This window comes from Blennius ocellaris (assembly GCF_963422515.1).
Source record: "Blennius ocellaris genome assembly, chromosome: 21".
Classification (NCBI taxonomy): Eukaryota; Metazoa; Chordata; class Actinopteri; order Blenniiformes; family Blenniidae; genus Blennius; species Blennius ocellaris.
Genome location: NC_137670.1, coordinates 8,296,427 through 8,320,237, shown reverse-complemented (window position 1 = coordinate 8,320,237; position 23,811 = coordinate 8,296,427). Strand labels below are relative to the sequence as shown.

General features: G+C 41.7%; 1 protein-coding gene across 1 annotated transcript; it reads right to left on the bottom strand.

The window, feature by feature from the left end:
• Positions 1 to 55: 55 nt before the first annotated feature.
• On the bottom strand, positions 56 to 23,733 carry ogfod3 (2-oxoglutarate and iron dependent oxygenase domain containing 3). The gene is made up of 9 exons (XM_080517100.1): positions 23,566 to 23,733; positions 22,488 to 22,714; positions 18,713 to 18,788; positions 18,543 to 18,585; positions 16,874 to 16,938; positions 16,216 to 16,272; positions 14,906 to 15,059; positions 10,518 to 10,641; positions 56 to 245 (listed from the first exon to the last, which is right to left on the bottom strand). The coding sequence occupies exons 1-9, from the start codon at positions 23,631 to 23,633 to the stop codon at positions 109 to 111; spliced, it is 951 nt and encodes a 316-aa protein (XP_080373226.1). The 5' UTR covers positions 23,634 to 23,733; the 3' UTR covers positions 56 to 108.
• Positions 23,734 to 23,811: the final 78 nt, after the last annotated feature.

The following is a 23,811-nucleotide window of genomic DNA, read 5'->3' as shown; positions in this document are numbered from 1 at the left end:
TGAGTAAAACCTCCAATTAAAATCCCCCCCCCCCCCCTCCCCCATTTGCTGCAGGGCTTATCCGAGCCGGGCTGGCGAGCGCCGTCATCCATCATGCGTGTGGACTCCTCAGTGCAGGGCGGGGTCAGAGATGGCGTGTGCAGGGTCGCACGTGAAGGACACGGTGATGGCGTAGCGGGTTCCCCACGTTACCTTCTCCACGCGGTGGAGGTTCTCCGAGCCGGAGGAGAAGAAAGACACTCGACCTGGGCAGGGGAGGAAGATTTTTTCAGGAGGAACACGATCGACGTTTTTGCTTCAGACTCAAGACGGTGAAATTAAAATGGGCAGAGTGCCCGTGTGGCACACGCCGCTGAAACCAGGAGCTGTAATCAAACACCAGCGAAGCAGCTTGGCGAAACCTGCACCGCAGCAGATCAACAGTAAACACATTTGTTATTTGGTTAACATGAAAAGAAATGCAGATATTTGAGGGAAAGTTGCGGGCTACGGCTTATGGGGGCTTTTAATGCGTATGAGCAAAAAAGATCCACCTAAATCCCTGTGAAATACCTTAAACCGCACACGTTCACACAGTTCTTCTCGCGTTACATAAAAATGAGCCGATCGATCAACGGGCTTTACCGTTGCAGGGGAACAAGTAAAATCAGAGTGAGGCTAGTTTTTAATCAATCACTTCAAGTTCGCACGGAAAGCTTTGTTCAGCAGTGCTGTTTGGTCATGAATATCACTTACAATATAAAAAGTTAGTGATGGAGTGCCACAGGGTTCTGTGGTAGGACCCTTTCTTTTCACACTGAATATGCTTCTTGTAGGAAATATTATTAGGAAATTCTGCATCAACTTCCACTGCTATGCAGATACCTATGTGTCTACAATAAAAATAAATCATCAGATAAATTGATCATATAATGATCTGACTTTTTGGGGATTGAACACTATTTCTCCTACTTTTTCCAAATAGAATAGTCAGACGAGCACTCTCTGTCAAGAAAAATCCAACTTCTACTGTCGTCATTTCTTTGTCATTTGCAAAATACTGCAAGAAGTGCATAAATAAATGACGACACAGCATTATGAACTTTGGCAAATGTACAACAATCCAAAAAAGAATCAGCAGGATTCAGGTGTCATTTTGGTGTTCTATTCTTAATTTAGGTCACTTCAAAATCCGACACTGTACTGCAACGTGTCTGAAAATGACCAACTGCCAACGCTTTAGATTTGATAAGAAAAACAATTACGACCTCTCACAGTTTTCGCCCCATAATTCTCGGCCTGTTAACTGTATTAAAACCTAAAACCACTACCATTGATCAACAGCACAATGGCCAAAAAAACGCACTTCTACAGAACAGTGCATTTTCAAATCATGCATTTTTATATGCTTCATAACAGTTTCATCCATTTCTTACTATCTTCTATCCTCCAGCACCCTCGGTGGCGTGTCGGTGGATCCGTTCCTGGACATGTGCCAGTGGTGGCTAACCTCCAGTCAGAAAGCTATTTAGCAAAGGTCAGTTCAAATAAAGAGATGGTGCAAGGCACCCCCCCCCCCCCTCAGGCGAGAAAATTAAAAGTTGTCCTCTATATGTTATTGTAAACATAATGACATTATTCAAATACACAAGCAGGATCCCACTCCCACTGCAGGAGAACAAACCATTGCAAGGGCACTGACAGCTGTCAACAATATCTTATGCTCCATTTGAGCAAAAATTGCTATTTGGTGTGAGACAAAGCTTTCAACAATTATGGTTAACAAATACCTAGTTATGGTTTTTGATCAAAAGCTCTGTTCATCAATGCGTCCCTCACAAGGAAGAAAAGATATTACAACGATCAACATGATCAACACACGTCATGAGATTGAGGCCCTGCATACACAACATTTTAAGTGAAAACGTATCGTTTTTGTGTTTTCGTTTCAGAGAACAAGCTTTCCGTGAGCTTCCTGTTTTCACTTGAAAACATGTGAACGAGTCCCAACATAAGAAAGAGCTCTGAATCTGTTGATTTACCTGTAAATCAGATGTTATTATGGAGGAGGCATTGAGGTCTTATAATTGCGTTAGAATGTTTAATATTTACCGGTAAAGCTGGATTGATCCTCTGATCCCAATAATAGTATCCTAAAAAAAGATGCATTACCAATTGTTTTTAGTCCTGCTGTTGTACACGAATGAACAGCAGGTGGGGAACAATAACCCTATAAAGATACACTGGCCATTATTTCCAGCTGACATTTCAACTGCTGAACCTTCTAAATCAAGACTAAATGTAATGTTTAAATCACTCCATACATGCTTAACCGTTACCCTTCTCTTTCTGAATATGTTAAACAAACAAGAGCAATCTGGAACAGCACCCCAAGTACCAATTTTATAATCCTTGTGCAAAGCTATGAAAAACACTTCTTCAGCTGTCTACTTGGAGGAGATAAGAGAAAATATGCTCAGTTATTAAATGAAAGAGGTGAGAGAGGAAGTACTGATGGTGACATTGAAGAAAATGTGATGAGCCTGAAAGAGAAGAAAAACGCTGGGAGCATGAAGCGGAGCCACTCTAAACTTTTCCCAGGGCATTTTATGCGTGAACTGGACTGTGATCCTTTGACTGTCGGATTTCAACATTTATAAAACACGTCTCCTGGAACACAAACCGTGAGCCTGGTGAAGCCGTCTCGGGGTAATTTCCCACCCACTTATAAAAGGTGTTGCTTCGTTGGGCCAGTTAATGAGCTATTGTCGCTTAACAGCCAGTCTGGTTCTTTCCGAGCACAGCCTGATCCGTCTTAGACTTTTGCATTAATGTTTACATAGCTAGTCTGTGGCTGCTGTCCACAATTTAGGGATTTCTAATCAAAGGGGGGGGTGGGGTGGGGGGGGGAGTTTTCAGTCTTGTTTTTGTTACAAAAGTTCCAAATTCCTTCACCTTTTAATGGGGTTCTCTCATTATGTGGAAATAAATTAAAGAAAATATGGAATCATTGTGCATCCGTTTGTGTTTGCTGCTTCCCACTGAGTTTGTGTTAGCATCCGTGCGTGTGTGTGTGTGTGTGTGTGTGTGTGTGTGTGTGTGTGTGTGTGTGTGTGTGTGTGTGTGTGTGTGTGTGTGTGTGTGTGTGTGTGTGTGTGTGTGTGTGTGTGTGTGTGTGTGTGTGTGTGTGTGTGTGTGTGTGTGTGTGTGTGTGTGCGTGTGTGTCTAAATCCCCCTGGCAGGACATTAGCAGAGGACGTCGTGGGAAATCAGTGGCCGGTTGTTTATCGACGGCCTTTGCGCTGAAACTCGGAAGAAAGAGAAGTACCGCACAAACAGAAGAGTGTGAGCAACAACACAATAAGTGGTGGTCTGTTTGTTTTAAGTCACTGAGGAACGAGGGCCTTTCCAAGTGCTCGAATTAGTGTCGCAGCTTTGGATTATCCAACAAAGAATTAATCTGAGAAAAGAATCCCATGCAATTGCGATGTTTGCTGTGAAGGAGGCAGCGGAATTGGAAAAGCGGCAACACAAAAGAAGAGTTGCTGCTCGGTGAGATATTCCACAAGGTTCACGCTCATTAAGAAATCACTTACTGGGGTACTGACGGGAGAAAACTGGAAAACAAACGCCCTGTTCTCATGACAGCATTTCAAGTGAAAACATGTGAGTTTTGCATTTTTCCTTCAGAAATGTTATACTGCAGCATTTAGAAAACAATGTCCGTTTATATGGAAATGGCAGAAGCACTGAAAATGATGCAGTTAGCATCAGGCCATGAAACATTAACAATGTCAAGGTCCTGGACATTCGTTGGATTGCTACTATTTGTGATCCTCAACTACAAAACGACCTAGTCCCAGGAAGGCGCCAGTGTGTTAACTGTCTTTGTTGTCACAGTCAAATATTTAAGTTCAACTGGTTGTTGACTTGACAAGTTACTGAATGGCCCATTATGATTTCTAGTATGTGGAAAGGCAGTTTAATCTTTAATATGGACTTTTATATTGAAAGTGATGTGAGAAATTTCATTTAATGGTGCTTTGATCAATAAGTCAGGTAGGTGAGTTGACTTTACTTAAATCGAGTGTTCTTACTCTGCTCGACACACACAATCAAAGTAATTGGTAGCAACCTGGGGCTCAGTGTTTTGCACAAGGACACTTAAGCACATGGGAATAGGAATCACAAAGCCAATACTGCGATTAGAAGCAGTTCCTTTTCAATCTTCCACGAACGATATGTACGAGGTTATCCTTGACAGAACCTTGAACTCTTGGCATTCAAAATCCAACAAGGACAATCTTCAGCTGGTGCACTTAATACTATCACAATCTAGATGGCTCCTCCCACTCCTGTCAGGTTCATTGCCTCTTGGTTTAACACAGATCTGCGATGCCCAGAGAGGAGGAAAATTATCACAAAGGAATCCAACAGTCGTCTCCGGTCATTGATCAAGGTCCAACAAGCTGAGTCAATCCATAATACTAGCCATCCAAGAATTGTAATGAAACAACAAATCCATTTAAAAAAAAATCCAACACAGTTTCTGAGTAACAGCACGCCATCGTTACTCGAGTAATTATGCAAATATTAAAGAGTGTCACTCTTTTTACAGTACAACAATTTAATCTTTTCTTTTAACTGAAAGTATTTTTGATGTGCAACTGTGGAATTGCTGCAGGGTAGACACAGGAGCTACTGTTTTATTGAAGCCTCGTATAAAGTTAGTTTGTTCGTGCACATAAAATCTAATGTTGACTTTATTCCCCCAAGTCTTAACAACACTCTTTGTCAGAGAGGAAGTTTATTAGAACTAAAATGTCAGAGGGAAGCTTTCAACTTCAAAGCCTTGACTCATCATGTCGTGGAGCGTTTAGACCTCTTAAGGAAATCAATGTAAGGAGGCGGTGTCTGAAAAAGACACTGGCTGACAAGATCAGCTGTTCCACGAATGGAACAATCAGCATGAAAAGGGCATCGAGATTAAAGCTTGAGGTTTGGTCAAAACGAAGTTTCTGAATTAATGTAAATGTCATTTTTTCCCCAATTTAAATAAAGTTTATGAATGATTTAGTAAAGTATTTTTTCACTTGCAGTCTTCTAATGTGACCTACTGAAGAAAAAAGTGCAACTGTAACACAACAATACTTGTGGAAAGTAATGTAAACGGGGCCTCAGTATTGAAAAATGAGCTCATTGGTTACGACCAAGACTTAATAGTGACTCTTTCCTTTGCATTGCATTTGCTTTGCCGCCGTCACCGTGCAGCTCCTCTGTCATCAGCTTAACGGGATGCCCTGCATCCCGATTTGAGCCTCTTGTCTCTTTTTCTGCCTTTAATAAACAGCCACACGTCACTGATTTTCACTTAATGAGGTCTTTAACTTCAGACACCCAAGTGGGACGAGGTTGGAATGCTAAAAATATGCTAAACGGTGCGTGACTCGATCAATGCAGCAACCCACGTTTGCTGCTGGAGGTGAGACGCCTGCCAGCAAGGCCAACGGGGTGCATCGGCGTGCTGTCCAGTCAATTTATCGATTACTCTCACAGGCTCATAATTAGTTAGCCGAGGACGAATGACTCGAGCAGCGTGAAGTCTTGAAGAATGAAAGTTAGATGAAGATATACGACACCGGGCCTTTTAGAATTTAAAATCCTTCTCAGTGGTTCAGACAGGTCACACTTGGCGACGCAGACTGAACAGCAATTTACCCGGATTACATTCTGAGTGGTTGCAACTTAAGGCGAGGCCTGAAAACCTATTGGGCACTCTTTTTCCCCGTGTGTGAGTAACAATGCAAAAGCTCCAATCTGAAATTATACAACTGTCTCTCGACCAACAAGATAAGATGTGAGCCTGGTAAACAATATTTGACTATCATAACGGGTTTAAAAATATCCTGATACAGCAAAAGATTGTATTTGGCAAAAGTGTATTGGTTTGTTATTAGTCTTAGTAGTTAACGGGGATGCGAATGATTTGTTTGGTAAATGATTAAACCCCTCGAGCCAGACAACACTTATCGAGAGGCCTTGTGCAGTCCATACCTCAATGCGTTTAAAAACTTACTGGTACTTGCCACCAATTAGAGTAATTGATCTTGCAAGGATCAGCTATGTCTTCACTCAAAAGGGGATCCACGTGGCAGTTATATAATCTTGTTGTTGTGATCCTTGCAACACTATAAACAGACCTTTTCACCATCGAGGCTCTTCACTGCATCTGTTGATGAGGTGCTGCTACATCGCTGCGTGCGGGCCGCGAAGCGGCTCCACCTATTAAGATGGGAACGGGAATGAAAGTGACACCCTGCTGCTCTTGTAGGTGGTATGGCCCATGCCTCGTCTTCGGGAAATCGTGTCTCTCGAGGTGCTTTATCAAGATCTCATTAAATTCACCTTCGCCTCAGACACAAGGCAGTCGTAACAGAACACCTGCTGCGCTATTGGAAAGAAATGATCAGGCAACAAGAGGCTAACAAAGCTCATGCTAATGGATGCATGGTATGAAGTGTGGTACTACCACTCGAAATCGATTAGCATCTAAATTACAACCCAGGACCCTTGCGACGTCCAGACGGATGCGGTTGTCCTTCTCGCTGCCGAGCACATGCCGTTTCGCTCACAAATAAACATGATGAAAGCTACGTACTCATGGGTGTTTTAGTCTTAAAGGGAGGAGTATTGGTAAATCAGCCGTGCACAGCTTGTTAGCTTCTTGAGGAAACAGGAAAACAATTCCATTAACCAATGAAAACAGGTTTTCAGTCAACTGAAGGCAAAGGGGGCTAAACAATTTAAGATTTAAAGGGGAAGTCAAATAACTATATTGATTGTGAACGCACCGGACAAGAACGCTGAATGGTAATCACCACAATACGACATCAAATCTGATATGGTTGTCGAAAATTGTGATTAAAGGCTTCAAATGTCTCTGAATAGACACGATGCATTGTGAGGACAATGTTTAACATTTTTCCCTATGAAGACTTGTCAACGACAAATCTTAGTTTAGTTCATAAATTGGCCCACATGAACGCACTAATTCTGGTTCATACACAGATCACCGTTGGGCAACGCTACAAGCCAGATGACAAATCAAAGAACATGAAAGTCCCTTTTAATAAAAAAATAAATCTTAAAACAAAGGCACGATTAATGCCAATTTTGAAACAGCATAATAAAATAGGAATCTAGGAGCCATAAATTAATCAAGATTTTTTTTTTTGGTACATTGAGTGTTGTTGCAGTGGTGTGAAGGTCAAGGTCAGTCCAAACGAGGCTGTCTGATTCCCCGGCGGTGGTCTAAGCTTCTAGGTTAACCCCTGCTGCTTCCTCTGAGTGGCAGATCTGCTCTGCTCTCTCTGTTATCTATCTCTCACTCCGAGCCGATCACCTCCTATCTCTCCATCGCATATCTACTCTTTATCCACCTCCCAGCCGTTTGCCGGCTCCGACCTCTCCCCCAAGTGCTCTCTTCTGTCCCTCCAGGACACTCGCCCATGTTCTGCTGAGCCGTCACCTTCCCGTCCATCCTCAACTGATCCTCTGCAGCTTCAACAAACACCTCCACCCCTCGCCCCTGCTGCTGGTTGTCATTTCATTCTCGACTTTAGCTCTCCCCAAGATGCAAAGTTATGATTGTCCTCCCGGTGTTATAATTACACCTTTCTATTTGCGTCGCCTCGAAGCATCTTGATTACCCCCGGTGAACTAATCACCCGTCCAGATTTGAGGCTTGTGCTCTCACAAAGTCAAAACACGGCAGTCGGGGCGCCCAGCGTGACGCAGAGCAAAGAGTCGCTCAATTGGGTGATGGCGTCGCTTTGGCAGATAGAATGAAATGAACCCTGGCCACTGATGCATTATGCATGTCTGCACTTCCTCTGATAAAAAAAAAAAAAAAAAAAAAAAACACTACAGTAGCAGTCGTGATTCTCGGGCTTACTCCTACTCCACTGAGAATTAAAAAAATCTGTCAGAAAGGAATGTAGAGCTGGCATTTGTCCTTCTCCTTAGCCTCCCTCTCCCCTCCTCTTGGATTTAAGATCAGGCCGATACCTCCCGTACTGGACCATGGCAGCAGTGTTATTCACAAACGCCTGTCACAGAGAGGGGAGATGCCGCACGAACCGCAGTCGCTCTTCATTATCATACGTCCTTCATACGGCATCCCTCGCCGCTCCATCATAGGATGCCGACACCTCCGCCAGCCCCGTCGCTCACTGGCTGGGGAAGAGGCTTTTGACTGACTGGCACATCAGAGATTTAGACAAGGTGGAGAGCAAAAGGTGAAGGATAGCAGGTGGGAAAGAGGAAGGACAAAATGCTCTTGTTTGGTTTCTCCGAATTGCTCTTGATTAAATGTGGAATGCAAGCAGGATGGGGGAGATGACAGACAGTCGCAGGAGATAAAGAAAGGAAGGAGGAATAGTTAACGAAGGTAAAAAAAAAAAAAATGACAGAGGGGACAAGGTGAGCGGAAGTGACACGAGGTGGTCTGTTGACAGGTATAATAGAGAGGAAGCTGCGCCCTTGAGGGGACGGAATGGCCAAGGGAGCTGCGGTCCGTAATGAACGGATTGACAAGAGCCCTAAAACATCCAGGAGCAAACTCTACTAACAGAGGCCATGCATAACGCAACGCGTTCGTCAAATATGACTGGAGGAGCCTGCTGCCTTCACTTCACATTACACTTTTTCAGACACTTTAAAGGTCACTAACATTTCAAACTGTGGAATACTGGACCAGAGAGCATTGATTTCAGTCGTGTCACAGTGATCTGTGGACTTTCTTGCAAAGGGAAAGTAAATAAAAGGGATTCAGGGTGTAGAAGTGGGTGGTGTTTTCTATTGAAAATGGAAAACTTGTGTTTCGTGTTTGGTTTTGGGTGTCTGTTTAAGTGACAACGGTGCTCGGTGCCATGACTTCCAGTCCATGTTCTCCCGGGACTTGGAAGTTTTACAGTTAGTCACCAGTAATTGCAATCCAACTGCATTATAGTAATGTTTATATTTGCTGCATGCTACCCAACAGTGCCCCAAGAAAGAACTGTATGTGTGTGCATATATATAGACATCATTATGAATGTATGGTTAACTCATATAACCGCCAACACAGAAGAAAGTCATGCAGACCAGAAACAGATTTATCTCCAGTGCGTCGTTTAATAAGAAGTTCATGGAGGTTTAAATGAAGCACAGAAACGAGGCAAAATGTTCTTTTGATGCCCATTAATTACATTTGAAAGTGAGCAAACCATCAATGAATATATTTCCATCTACTAGCCTAGATTTCATCTTCATTGTAATAATTCATTGAGGTCCAGACACCTAACCTCTTGATCCATCATATTATTGTATCTATGACTCTGACTTGATGTATCCAAGCACAATTACTGGCCATATTTTCAAACGACAAATACAACGTCATTCCATTTAAAGTTTGTGGTCTTTTGTGACAAACTATCCTTGAGGAGAAACTTTTTAGGAACCTAATTTAGACTTCAATTCCATCTCTGGTATTGCACTTCAAAGTACAGAGTTCCTGAACAGGTCGAGTTGATTTATACATACTGCACTGTTCCCACATTGTAATTCACGTAATGTTCTTTTCTTTAACCTTTAGATCGGAGCTTCTATACTTTCAAGACCTTTCAGTTCCCTCATGGGCAGAGGTGTATATTCATGTTTGTTCAGACTTTAACCTGGCTGTGAGACAGATTCCTTCCTCAGGGATGAGATATGAAGGGTAGGAAAAGTTGAAAATGGGTCCAAAGTCATTATGGCACAGTGAAAGTAGAGCAACATGAATGAAAACTTAAGGTCCAATTTAAAGGGACCTGATCAACTCATTGTGGCACATTACCTCGAACTGACCAGCTCAGAAACTTCCCTGAGACGCCAAAAACTCCCCAGGTAACTGATCTCGACTCTGTTTAAAATGACTCGCATTACAGTCGTGTCCCATGGTAGCAAAATACACCTTCAAGTTATTGTCTAAGTGCAACTTTTCCATATCCACTTACCTTACTGTTTTGAACACAATGTATTCATATTCTGTGTAAACAACAGTGCATTATTTCGTCAACGACTAATACGTTGTCATGCCTATCCCCCTGGGCACTTCAGAGTTTAAACTTAATCCCCCGCACATTCACTCCACAGGACTCACTACTGCTAATTACCCACTTAGAGAGGATTACACCCACTTGTGAGCGTGCTAAAAACCACCTTCGGTTTCCCTAATGCAGCCAAACGTACCAATTATAATTTCATACAAAGCTTCGATAATGAAGTCCCTCATCGTCCTGGCGTCATTTACAAGAAGGCAGGTCTTCCAATCGCAGAGTTGTTGGTTTGATACCCATCTCCAAATATCTATGAGCTGGATTTACTATTACATTTACCAAGATTTACAAGCTGATAAGTCTATGATCAGAATATTCCACCCTGAAAGTGGTCAAGCTTGACTGTATTTGTGCTGAAGTGGAGAGAAAGTTCAAATTTGGCCTTTAAGGGTCGGCTGTTACCTGCTCGTGGTTCCACTGTCCGGTTTCCATTTTGGTCCATGAAGACAAATCTTCCTCCCGTGAAATCGGAGCCGTAGTCAGACAGGTAGAGGAGGGAGGTATAGTCGAAAGAGCCATAAGTCACCTGGCAGGTGGTGAAAAAGGAGGAAGGGATAAGTTTATGCTTGAAGGGTAAGGTAATATATCAAACGTGTCTATATTGCGGACATTAGGTCGGTCGTGCTTTCGTTTTGATTTGTTGCCCAGCTCCAGTGCTTGAGAGTCCACAGAAAGACTTTCAGATCAGTGACTTCATAAAAAGTTATGAGAACTCTCTAAAATTGAATCCAAAATGTCCCAGGTGCCCCTCAGTGGCAGGTTGCAGGATTAGTCCCCAACTCTTCAAAGTTAATGAATAAAGAATCAGGGAAACTGTCAAATCACACTTCAAAAGCAGGTTTTTCCACCTTCTTTTTCCTATTTTGGCTGCAACTCCATCCCTTGGTCTCCAAATCAAATCTGTCCAATGACCTGCACTTCACTTCCAAAGACCTTCAGGTACAAAATGAAAACTGTCGGTCAAAATGGTCCGAAAGTTATATTTTGTGAAGATGAAGCTTCGGATAAAAAAAATAAAAGTCGAGATTTCTTATTATAGTACCAAATTATGTTCCTCTCAGGAGTCCCAACTCTAAAGAAGGAAATGCTAAAGGTTGCTCCATGTTAACATGCAATTAACTTAACAGAAAAAGCTCACAGTGCGTGACTTTTACCATGTAGTACCCCAGCTCACACATTTATGGCCCCTGTGTCAGCTCTTCTTGTAGCGAAGACTAATGCTTTGTCTCTTCCGCTCTCCTGAGATCACCTCCTGCTGACTCCTCACTTCACTTGCCCTCATTATCAAAAACCTCTGGGATTAATTAAATACAAGCCAGAATGATACATGAAATACTGCAGCTCCAGTGTGGAGCCTTTGCCTGAAGGTGTCGGGGAAATTCATTCGTGCCATGTGAGCTGGGGGCCATGTTATTTTTGCACATCGCCCAGCAGCACTAACAGGATGCTGATGTGATATTCGGTCCGAGTCGCTCACATGATCACATTGAACAGCTGAATTTTTTTTTCATCTTTTTAACAATTCACAAGTTTGGGATTTTTTGTTTTTTTGTTCTGTGCGAGGAATAATACATCAAATACTGCCATGACCCAGCAAACCCAGCATATTGGTCAATATTAACAATCATTTGACCACCGATAAACAAAACTCACCATTTTATCTTGGTTTCGGTCTATTGCAGCTCCTAGCCATTACGGTTTCATTCAAATTGGCTTTATGTTGAGAATGTCATTATTTTCAGAAGCAATGTTTGGTCACCTACTTTTTGCTATTTAAAAAGTACAAAATATTTTTTAAGAATTAGAATTTTGCTTAAAATGTTATTTTAGTTCCCTAATTTTCTTTAATCTTTTTTTTTTGCCATTTTATTTATTTATAATTTAGCTTCAGTTACTTTTTGTCAGAGATGCTGCACAGCTTTCAGTTCCTTGTACATTTTACTAGATATTTTCTTCTCTTTACTTATTTGACATTTTAATATTCTACTCTTGTGTGAAGCAACGCTGCATGTAATTTCTCAATGTCAATAATAAAGTATTGTCTATTCCATACTAACTCTTGACCTTGACTAAACACTGCGGGCACATGTGTTGATTGAAGACCAATTTGATGAACCGTGTAAATGCCAAAACTTCCAGATGCGTGACAAAGTGGAAGAAGAAAAAAAAAGTTTGTTCAAATTATATTGTATACAAACAAACTTCCTTAAAATGACTGACTGCATTTGACATTAACACCAACTCCTATAATTCAATTCCATTACACAATCCAATCGAGTTCTGCCATGAGAGATGAAAACACACTTCCTCCACCGTCACGTTCCAACTGCTGCTATGACACCATATCAGTTCTGTGATCGATGGGGAAGGAAAAGGATCCTATGAGGAAGACGTCAGAGGCCATTTACATTTAAATGAGGGCTGGGTTAGCCAATTAGACCCAAGATGGCGTCAGAAGCAGATGGGTGAGGAGAAGGGGCTCTTTTCGAAATTAAATTTTTCCAGCTGTCGAGGACCGGCGGGAGAGGATGAGGTGACAAATATTAATATGGCCGTGAAACCCACAAGAGATGCTGGCGAGAACAAAAGGATGAAGCAAGGGCAGAAATGTGTTCTAAGAAAAAAACACAGGTAAAGTAAACATTTGACTTCCTGTTCGCCAGGAAAAGTCTATAGATTACTATTGACACTGAAGCTTGACAGGATGGTTAAATGAACGCATCCAGCATGATATATAACACAAAGACGATCTCAAGTAACAATGAAGATCTGACCTTTGCTTTAAAAATGTTTTACTCTTTTAGACACCCCCCCACAAGTTGTTGTTCACAAGCCACAAAAGACTGACATTTAAGCGGAGGCAACCAAACTCCTCATCCCAAATCGACTTTCCAGTTTCACAAAAGTCTGGAAGCGACTGCAATAAAATGTGTCTTTTAATATCTACTGCGGCACAATTTAGTCTGAACTGAGATCTGACTTCACACTTAGTCTCTCTTACATAAGGGCTTAAAAAAAAAAGAAAGAAAGAAAGAGTGCACATTGTCCTTGTAACACATTTTTCTGTTGCTGGTATACATAGAAGAATGATAAAGACTTATATAACATACCTTGCTGCCATCAGAGTAAATCCTTTTTGATTTTTATTCCACTACATACCACAGTATTACATTATATTTCTAATATCGGTTCAGCTGCAGAGTTGATGTAATTGGTTTAAAGTGTACTGCAACAAAGCCTCTTGTAGGTAATGTGCTAAACACATTAAAAAAAATCCATAAATACTGATTCTATCAGGATTATTACAATGCCTTTCAGTCATCAGAGGTGATTGTAGTGTAATAAGGCCGATAAGTCAATGGTTGTAGGCTTCTCTTTAAAAGGAATGAGATTAATAGATGTTTATAGGTTTGATGCAAAACCCACCTGAATTGCGTTATGGAATTATATAATGCTTGAATAGACCTTGAAACTACTCAGCATTACAAAACATTATTTACACAATTTGAATTACATATATTATTTAAGTATGAACGCATGTTTCTCTCCTGAAATCTTGTTTGTCTGAACTTGATCCAAGGTCTGCTCTCAATCCCACAACAGCCAACGTCTCGAGACAATGCCCAACGTATAAAATGAAGATTAAAGTACTCTGCCTTCAATGCTGCTCTGCATGAATACTCATAAAGAATGAACAATGTATAACCCAACAGAGACGTGGGCTTTCTTTAAAAACCCGAAAGCTGATTATAAAAGGGAATACCACATCATTTTCAAAGATTTGGTAAAATCAGCTCATCTGAACTGAACTTCGTTCTCCCGTTCGGGATGGCCACAGCGGATTATGAAACATGCATGTCTGGTTTCGAGTAGAGTTGTTTACAGCAGCTGCCCTTTCTGGGCATTTTGGGGGTTTGATGAGCTCCTCAGGGACTCACAGTAGAGACCCGCAACAAAATTTCTCAATATGATTGAACCTTTCTGAGTGCATACATTCAAAGTTTTCGATATATTTAATACGCCATCGTGTTTAGCGGATACAATTGCCAGATCCTTGATCCTGGTGAGACACGTCCACAAAAACCTTCAAAGAAAAGCATCCCAATCATGTATTAATGGACCAGTAAGTTGGGCTTCCTTTCAGTGTCGGTGGTTTTTGTCCTTCTCAGCTGCTTTTGACTAGAATCGATGAAAATACAGAATCCATGCAATTCTTTTTTAACATTTTCAAGAACATACAACAACCCTGATGTCAGAATCAAGTTTAATGTCTTTATTTCCAAAGACTACTATCAACCTTCAGAAACTCCGGCCATCAGCCATCCTCCCCTTCATGTTTTTACCTCTTTGATTGAATTATCGGACTTGTAATGTCCGCCGCCGTGACATGATTTCTTGGCTTAAGTGGCAAGCAAAAGGTCAATTGCGAGACACCGAGAATTTCTGAATTACGCCGCACTTTCTCACCTCGAGTGTGAGCCACCCTGCAGACATCCCTGAAGGGTTTGATAGCAGACTGACTGGTACAAGGAGAGAGCTTTGTTTACAGCTTCAGTCAATCCAGCAAACACATGAAGACAATTGCCTTCAGCCCTTTTCAGGTGAACAAATTACATCTCGTCACTAGGGATGTAACAATTGATTTTTTTTTCCCTCTTCCAGTACCGTTTCGAAAATGCAGACCCGCAGCACATCCACGCTGACAAAAATCAATACATGCAATCTATTTGTTTTGGTTATAGGAAGGCGCATAAGTCACTTATGTGATGCTTATGTCTTCTTATGCTCACCTTGTCGATGTGCGGGTGCCAGTACTCGTCGTGCTGGGTTTTGGCTGTCGTGCTGTTGATTCTGGAGAAGAAGGTGGGCTTGGTGAGGTACATCAGCACCGGGTCCAGACCGAACGTCTCTGCGATGATCGCCTGGATTCGCTCGCGTATGCTCCTAAAAATCAAGTACAGACAAGATATGTAAGGTTGACAGCTGAGGTTGGATGCTTTTGGAGGATCATGACCTTTAATTGTGATCCACTGGTCGACAAATTCAGAGCCAAATATGAACTCTAATTGGCATTTCAGATAAATGTCTTTGATACCAAAACTTATCTTGGTATATAGTATAATATATAATATCATTCCTCCCTGTGGTAATTGTTTGCTTGTGATGATGTATGAAAAGCCTTAACATGAGCCTGAATGCAACCGAGTCCGGTCACACAGACTTGGTTATGTGTCTTTAGACCAATTTACCTGACATGTTTCAAGTGAAAACGCATCGTTTTTATGTCTTTGTTTCAGAAAGGCTTCACGTTTACAAGGCATTTTGAAAATAATGTCCATTTACACAGAAACAACAGAAATGCTGAAACGATGTCGTTGGCGCCATTGGTTGCTTTTGCAATGAAATCACACACACGCACGCACGCACGCACGCGTAAAGGGCAAATCGCTTTAAACATTCTCAATTCAATTGTTATTAAGATAAGATAAGATAAGATCGCCTTTATTAATCTCACAGTGGAGAAATTTACTTGTTCCATACAGCTCTTGAGGACAAGAGACTCAACCATAAAATGACCAAGTCGTTATTGTCCATTTACTCACGCATGTGCAGAAGAACTATTTACTACAGCCATGGTACACATGCGTAAGCAGCAGCATTACAGACAAGTTTTTAAAAAAGTTTCATTTTCAAAATTTGCATTTTCTCCTCCATTTCCACGGCGACGGTGTCTGACCCTTGTTGTGCAAACGGGCACAGAAAATGCAACAGAAGTTGTCCCTTGTCACTTGTTGTCATATAAACCGCTCCCAAGATTGAATACCAATAAGCATCGTTACAACATAATAAACAACGTCGCAGACACAGACTTCCTTACTTTGTCTTTAGTTCATTTGCAATAATCACTTCTGAGTGAGTGGAAAGTGAAAGCCAACACATTTCTTTTGTTTAGTATCAGAACAAGCTGTTGTAATGAAGGAGAACACCTTTACGTCTTCTCACTTGAGTGTGACTGTCACTTTGGGGGGGAAAAAAAGGAAAAGCTCTGAGAATATACGTCAAACGCATGGCTGGTTTTCAACCAAGGCTCGTGAGTCACCTGTACAGCTGGAAGTCCTCCGGGGTGAACACGTCTCCGATCTGCTCCCCAAAATACCTGCCGGCACATAATCACAGATGACGCCAATCAGAGGAGGGATGGGGTGGAGTGGGAGGGGGGGGGGGGCCAGAGGAGACGGGATCTGTTAGCATAAATTAACGCTCCGCTGCACGGCGCTGTGCGTCAGTAACTCAGACACTCCAGCCGCCGACAACACCACGGCACCTGACTGCTTCAGCATGAACAAGTTCCTCTGTGTGTGTGTGTGTGTGTGTGTGTGTGTGTGTGTGTGTGTGTGTGTGTGTGTGTGTGTGTGTGTGTGTGTGTGTGTGTGTGTGTGTGTGTGTGTGTGTGTGTGTGTGTGTGTGTGTGTGTGTGTGTGTGTGTGTGTGTTTCCCCGATGGTCCTGTTTTAGCCACCTGCCTGTGGGGAAGAGAGGAAACCGACGGAGGAGGATGAAGAGGGGCGGGTTGTGCTGGGTGAGTGAGGAATGAGGGCCGTGCGGGTCAACAGACCCGGAGAAGACAGCTCAAAAAGAACATCAAGATTGATGAGCGGCTCCATATTTGGGAGAAGACGTGACGTTCTGGGCTGCATGACGCTGCTGCAGGCATGCAGAAGCTGAGGCGATCAATAAAGTGAAGGTGTCCTTTCCCACCTGTAGATGTTGACAAACTGCTTCCCCATGGACAGCGCTCCTGAGTGCAGGTCCAGGATGGAGGCCTGCAGGGAGCAAAGGACAGAAAAGGTTTATCTTCCCTTCCCTCTGTGCTTCACGCTTATTAATGCTCGTCAGGCCATTTGGAACGCCGCTCTCTCAGTGGCTATTTTCACTCCCTTAACTGAACATTTCATAAACAGGTCCTTCATCAGTGGACGAGGTCCTGTGAGGACAGAGAGCATCAGTCGAGGGGTCGTCCAGGCCTCTACAGACATGACTCTGTTTCGTCCTTCAGTGTCAAATAAATCCACACCTTTCATTATTGTAGCAGGACGCCCTCTTGTGGTGAAATACAGGTTAAAGCTGGCTGAGATCGATGTGATGGTAAATTTACCATCAGGAGTGTGAACATTTTTTTTTACAATGACAATAACTGCTGTTTCTAATTTATTAACTGTTTCAGTAAAAGGAATAGACATAATGCTGAAACCTCATCACACAGAGCTGCGTTACTACAGTGGAAGTTAACTACCTTGATGCTAACAAAGTAGCATCAGGCTCAAAGCCACACTGTTTCACCAACAAATGGTCCTTCCGCTCATAGACAATTACAGCAATGGCGGGTTTCAGAGCGGCATGACTCCCGGGCCATAGCTGCCAACTTCAGAGCCAAACACAAGAGTTCATTTTAATGATGTTGCACCTGGAATTTTCTTTCATTAGCTTTTTTTAATAAGCCGTGAATGAAAAAGAAAATTGTATACTGTACCTTTGAATATAAATTAAAGGTCCTTCTTTGGAGAGGAATTGCTTCAGGCCATGCAACACAGATGTTGAAACAGATGGTGCCTCGGTGAGGTTTTTAATAAGCTACTAATAAACAGGACCACCAGCTCATTAATTATTTAATTTAATATGTATTTACAGATTCCAAAGATTACGATACAGCTGAAGTCTTTAATCTTGTTTACTTATCCAGTGGCTGCTTTTCAATAAGGTGGAAGATTCCTCATGAGCAAAATAAGAAATGTTTCTGAGGGTTTCTGTTTTGGTGCTCAAAAAGGTTACAAATTCAAGTAGCTGAGTCAAAAAATAGGTGGTGTTAGGTCTTGTAGTCACAGGCCTTTATCAAAAACATTTTTTTCCTTCAATTTGTTTTGGGTTTTTTTGCTTTTAATGAACTAATAGTAAGTCTTAGAGGAGCTTTCTCTAAGTAAGGATAACAAAACACTCAGAGCCTTTCGAGGTAAATACCGGATTTAACAATTGTGATAATTAATCTTTTTTAAGGTAGGAAACTACTTCAATATCTGTTATTTTGAATTATTTATTGCCTCGTTTATTTTACACTCAGTTGCACTAAAATCCGCAATTTGTGGCACTGTTGGTTACGACTTTCCTGCAACTCGCCTGAAAAGTTTGCAATATATTGGCTTTGTGAGACAACAGCTGTATATTGTGACTTTTACTGCTATATGGATCATGTCACCGGGTTTTTGCCTTTCAGCTGTACTGAAAGGTCATCCTCGAACTTATGGGCTTTTGGAAAATGAGGACAACATGAAAAATTGTCAATAAATTCATGTATGGAGAATTTCTAACGAGGCACTTAATCTCGGCCTTGCTGTCATGTCAGTCCAACGGTTGTACAAGGTGATATACTCACTCCTCCCTCAGATCCAGCCAGAGCCAGCCCCCGCTCAGCCAGCCTGTGAGCCAGAGATAGAGGAAGGAGAGAACGATAGAAAGAGGAGAGGAAGAGGGAAGACAGTCAGCACACAGGAGGAGGAGTGGGGGAAAGTGTCGGGGGTGTGGGTGAGGGGGGGGGGGGGTTACCTCCTTAGAACCTGAGCCTCTTCCCTCGTTACCACACTGTCTGTGACCGCTCGGCCACACTTCTGAGGGGTGCAGCCTGAGAGAGAGAGAGAGAGAGAGAGAGAGAGAGAGAGAGGGAGAGAGAGAGAGAGAGAGAGAGAATAAGAGTAACACAGAGATAGGGAGATAGGTAAAAAGAAGACACAGAGAAGAAGAGAGAGTGAAAGACAGAGAGTGCGATAGAGAAAGAGAGGGAGAGAGACAGAGCGAGTGAAAAATGAGAAAGCCGGAGAAGAAGAGAATGAAAGAGACAAGGGAAACAGCCAGAGAAAAGGAGATTAGACAATGAGAGCAATAGTGAGACGGTCTGATGAGGAAATAAAAAGTTGCAGCAGAGTATTTCTGCAGACTTCAGGTCTCCTCTCCTGTTTCATAACTGCATTAATTCATTCCTCAAAGCGGCGCCTCCTGCTGGGTTTCCTTGAGACACTGGAGATCCACAGCGTGAAGTCCTCACATCTTTAAAAAGACAAATATCCAATTTGTCCGGACAGCTTGACACATTTCACAGGCGGCTCTACTTATTAACACCGCAAGTTTCTGCAATACAGGGAGTGTATTAAGAAGCCGAGCACATTTATTCTTTTATTTTTTTCCTATTCACAGAAATTGTTTACAGCTTCACAGCTGTAAACAATAAATGCCAAAATCTTGGCACTCGTCCATCAGCTCACTGACCTTGGCTCACCTACCGCCCCTCATTCATTAAGAAATGCTGAACGCAGCAGTGTACAGAATCTGTAATGATTATTGAAATATTTCAGGCATTTGTTTTTCAGCCAGCAAGATCAGGCTCGTTCTCCAAATTTGCCAATTTCCTGTCTTGTAAATTAAACATCACCCGGGGCTTGAGCTCTTGTTTTTCTAAATAAAACTTTAAAATGACCTTGAATAATTGAGTGAGAACGGAATTAATGGACTTTCAAGTTGTCGAAAACGTAAACATCGAATGTGTTTCCTGATATTTCATGCAAGTTTTTGGTTTTATAATGTTTCATGAAAAAAAAAAAAGAAGAAGAGCAAAAGCCATTGTTAATTAAAAAGTTTGAGTCGCGAAAAACTTCAGGATTATATTTGGGAGGCGTTCCACTGTTGACCAACTAGTTGACCATGCTCAGATTATGTGTTGGTTACTTCTGCCAGGACGTTTAAGTTTGCATTGCTGTTGGGTTGGTTGGTTGTTGGTTAACAAGATATATTAAAAACTTGTGGACTGAGTTTGATTTTTTTTTTTTTAAATGGTAGGCTAACATAATGGGACAAGGAAGAAGTGATTCCTTTTTGGACGGATCCTGATCAAACTGGTATGCATTTTCTGACAGGATTCTTATTTCTCATGCAATGCGTGATAAAAGATTCTTTGAAATTTTTAATTTATGGAGATTCAGTTTATATATATATATATATACACACCAATACAATATGATTGGTCAGGTCCAAACAAAGAGCATAAGCAACCCCCACCATCTCATAAATGTATATAAACCCCCCCGCAAAAAATTTGAATAAAAAAAATAAGGAACCCGTCACAGCTAGTGTCAATTATGGCCAAGAACTTTTCTAAAAGCATGTAGATATTAAAATAAACCCACTTAAGTGTTTGTATTTATCACAAATCACATAGTTGACAATATTCAAAGTTATTAAGGCAAATGACATGTTCAGCTGCAGCCCAGTCGGTGATCCATGCCCCATTTCGCCCCGTTAAACGGTCCTTGGAAACCCAATGACTTGCTCGCACCTGACAAAATACATTTACCTCATTTGTCTCTTTCCTCAGGTTGTCATGTAATTAAACAGTGGAAATTGAACAGATCGTGGAGCTCAAACATAGGGCTGGAAGTTTCCACAAAGATTGCCAGAAAGTTAACTCAATGCTCCCATTTGACCCCAAAAGATCTTCGGGAAGATTTAGCAGACTGGTGCTGTTTTACTGCGACTTTCACAAGAGAGTCATTAAAACAGAAACTTTTCTCTTGTCCCTGCATTAAAAGCGGGTGACATAACTTTTTAATCGAACCTCTACACAAGCCAGAGAGGTTTCGGATTCAGCTTTCAAAAGACTGATGAAGTGAATATAGACTTTTCTGTCCACCAGGATTAAAGGTATGTGCAGAATTCCAGGGAAAGAAAAGGAAAAAAAAACAACCTCTCCAGCTGTTCAGCCTGGAGGCAGATCAATGGTGCTTTGGATTTGTGATTCATCCAAGGAAGGAGGGATTCGTTTCACTTGCAGAGGAAAGAATAGAATTAAACACAAACAATGGCTGGAAGCCACTGTCACATTAACTGAGGAAAATGTATATGAAAGTGATTCTACACACGAAGCACAATCCATCATGGTGGCACCAACCAAGACGATGATTAGAGTCGTCATACAGTCCCAATAAACAGACTTAAGTTGATTTCAAACAGTCCCATTTCTGAAGTGCTGGATGTTCTTTCACATGTCTTCTATAAACAATGCTGGGAGCCCAGCTAAACACAACGCAATGCTTTTAAACAGCAGCAGGAATTCCTCTGCCACGCAGATGAACAATGAGGATGAAATGCTTCTGAAGCGAGTCACTTCCTGTGACACCATTCGGGCTTTAATCAGACTTCCAGAGTTTGTTTACAAGCGTACCGAGATCTACGTTTGAAGTCGGTTGCACACCAGGATGCAGAAGGTAAAAGTCACACTAATATATTTCAGGATTTGTTCATTTTAACCAGAAAATAGTTATATATGTTATATCTCAAATATATCAGTGTCAACTTTTCCAATATACATATTGTGAAATACTGACTAAATTACAATAAATTGTCTTTTTCTCTGTCTGCATTCTTAATCAAACAAAACCAGTCATACTTCTTTCAACATTTCCGCATATTCTCACATCATACTAAAACTTAAATGTATTTTGTTGGATTTCACGTGCCAGGACAACCCAAAGAAGAACATAAATGTGTTCTGTGACGGCATCAGATGTCTGTTAGAAGATAAACCCCTAACTAAACCAAAAGAGTGAGTAAATTACACAAAACTAGTAAAGTTAAAGGGATATGAATAGTTTTTCAAGGTGTCTTTGAAGATATTTCACCTCTTATCCAAGTGGTTTCTTCAGTTCATGCTGTTCCCTTGACTAAGCCGGGTTAGGAACAGCATGAACTTATAAAGCCATTTGGATAAGTTATGAACAAGTCCAGTCGTCTTGAATCAACTGCTTCGAGATGTCCCCTACCTGCACAAATAATAATATGCATTCACATTAATCAGACAGCTTGGATACTTCCAAAGGATCAGGATAGTAAAAACTCTGTTTAAAATATGAAACATCAACGTATTATCACTTAAAGTGTTAAAGTAAAGAAATGCGTTGAAAGCTCAAGCCAAATTTTTTTTTTATATTTCTAAAATACGTTTCTTCATTGAAATATCTGAAAAGCCCAAATCCTGCAGCTATTCATTCAAGACTCACTCAGTGGGACCTCTAATACAAGTACAATTGCACTATAGCGCCATCTGCTGAGTAGATTTGTTACTGTTTACCTGTGAGAAATTACTGAAATTGCTGTGGATAATCAGTTTTTACTCTGCAGTAAGTGTAAAAATCTGATTATTCAAACTTTAAACTGCAGATTCCACTTTCCCCCTGACAATAGTTAGGTTAAATAATGTGTTATGAAGTAAGTTTGTCCTCGTCCTAACCCCGTGGAGAGATAAAACCACGCAGGAAATCACCAGGAGCCTCACCCGGATAGCGTTTGTGGTTGTCATAGTCCTCCGAGCACTGCACGGCGAAGACTCTGGGCTGAGGGGAGACCAGCTCCCTCTGGCTGGCTAAAACCTCCGCGATGTCACTGTCCAGGGAGATCACGTACAGCCACGCCGCCACTCCGCACAGGCACACGACGACCAGGAGCAGAGCCACCAGTCCACGGGATCCTCGCCACGAAGATCCCTGTCGCAGGGCATTCCCTCTGAGCAAACAGCAGCAAAGGAATGGGGTGATTGAGCAATACTTGAAACTGCAACAGTGGGATGTCTCCTAAGGATAAAGTATTGTGTCTCAAACATCATACTTTGCATTAAAAAAAAAAAAACCTACAGATCCTGCATTTCTCACAGACAAAACAGCTTTCTATAGATCATATATTCAAGATGCTGAAACACTGCTTAAATCTAGTATGTATCACTAAGTATGTCATGTTGTTACTACAGCATAACAAGAAGCAATTCTTCAGGAAATTACATAGTTGTGACCTTATTTACATTATTTTTATAATAATGCATAGGGGTGACATTTCATTTTCAACTTAAAAATGTTTCAGTGTTGCGGCCCAGTATGTGAGAGTATATGAGATGAGAATGTTGATATTTTCATAAAACCAAATAATTACTACTGAAAATTACTACGGTACAATCTCAACATAAAGGCAATTTATTCTAATGATACCTTCTCGTGTAAAATACAGTAGAATGTTCCAAAAACATCTTTTTCCACACTCATCCTGACAGGATGGCTTTTGAGGCTAGGATAATGATATTAAAAATTACATAGTTACGTTTAAAGTCCTAATTGGGGTAAATGCGTGGGTAATTTCCCCCCTGGGGTGGGGTGGGGGGGGGGGGGGGGGTGTTAAATGAGAGCTTATGATACACCTGTGCTCCATTCTGTATTTTCCCACGACTGTAAACACAAGATCAACGTAGGTTCTATATATTTTTAGCACATCTATAGCTACTTTAAAGATTTATTCCCCGCAAGTTTGTAGAGATTTCAGTGGTCGAAACACTGTCGCCTCACAATAGCGTCTTCAAATCAGCTCACCTTTTAATTTTCTTCTCGATCTCGGAGGCGTTCCCTCCTTTCGGGGGTCTCTGTCGCACCAGGGCCATGTGTAGCCTCAAGACGTCCGTTTCAGGGACATTTACTCAGGTACGGCTGCTCTTTCGTCTTTCTTCTTTCTTCTTTCTTCAGGAGCCATTCACTTTCACCCCAACAGCTCGTACCAGCGGCATGAACCGCCCTACTTCCGGGTGTGCGCAGAGCGTGCCCCCTGATTGGCTGCCCTGA

What these genes read in the sequence shown, in the direction of transcription:
- ogfod3 (XM_080517100.1), bottom strand. Translation starts at nt 23,633, where the DNA reads ATGGCCCTGGTGCGACAGAGACCCCCGAAAGGAGGGAACGCCTCCGAG. An exon ending in GGCACCCGCACATCGACAAG is followed by an intron (nt 10,642 to 14,905) that starts GTGAGCATAAGA and finishes ACCACCTGCCAG; the next exon opens with GTGACTTATGGCTCTTTCGA. An exon ending in GACAGTGGAACCACGAGCAG is followed by an intron (nt 246 to 10,517) that starts GTAACAGCCGAC and finishes TCCCCTGCCCAG; the next exon opens with GTCGAGTGTCTTTCTTCTCC.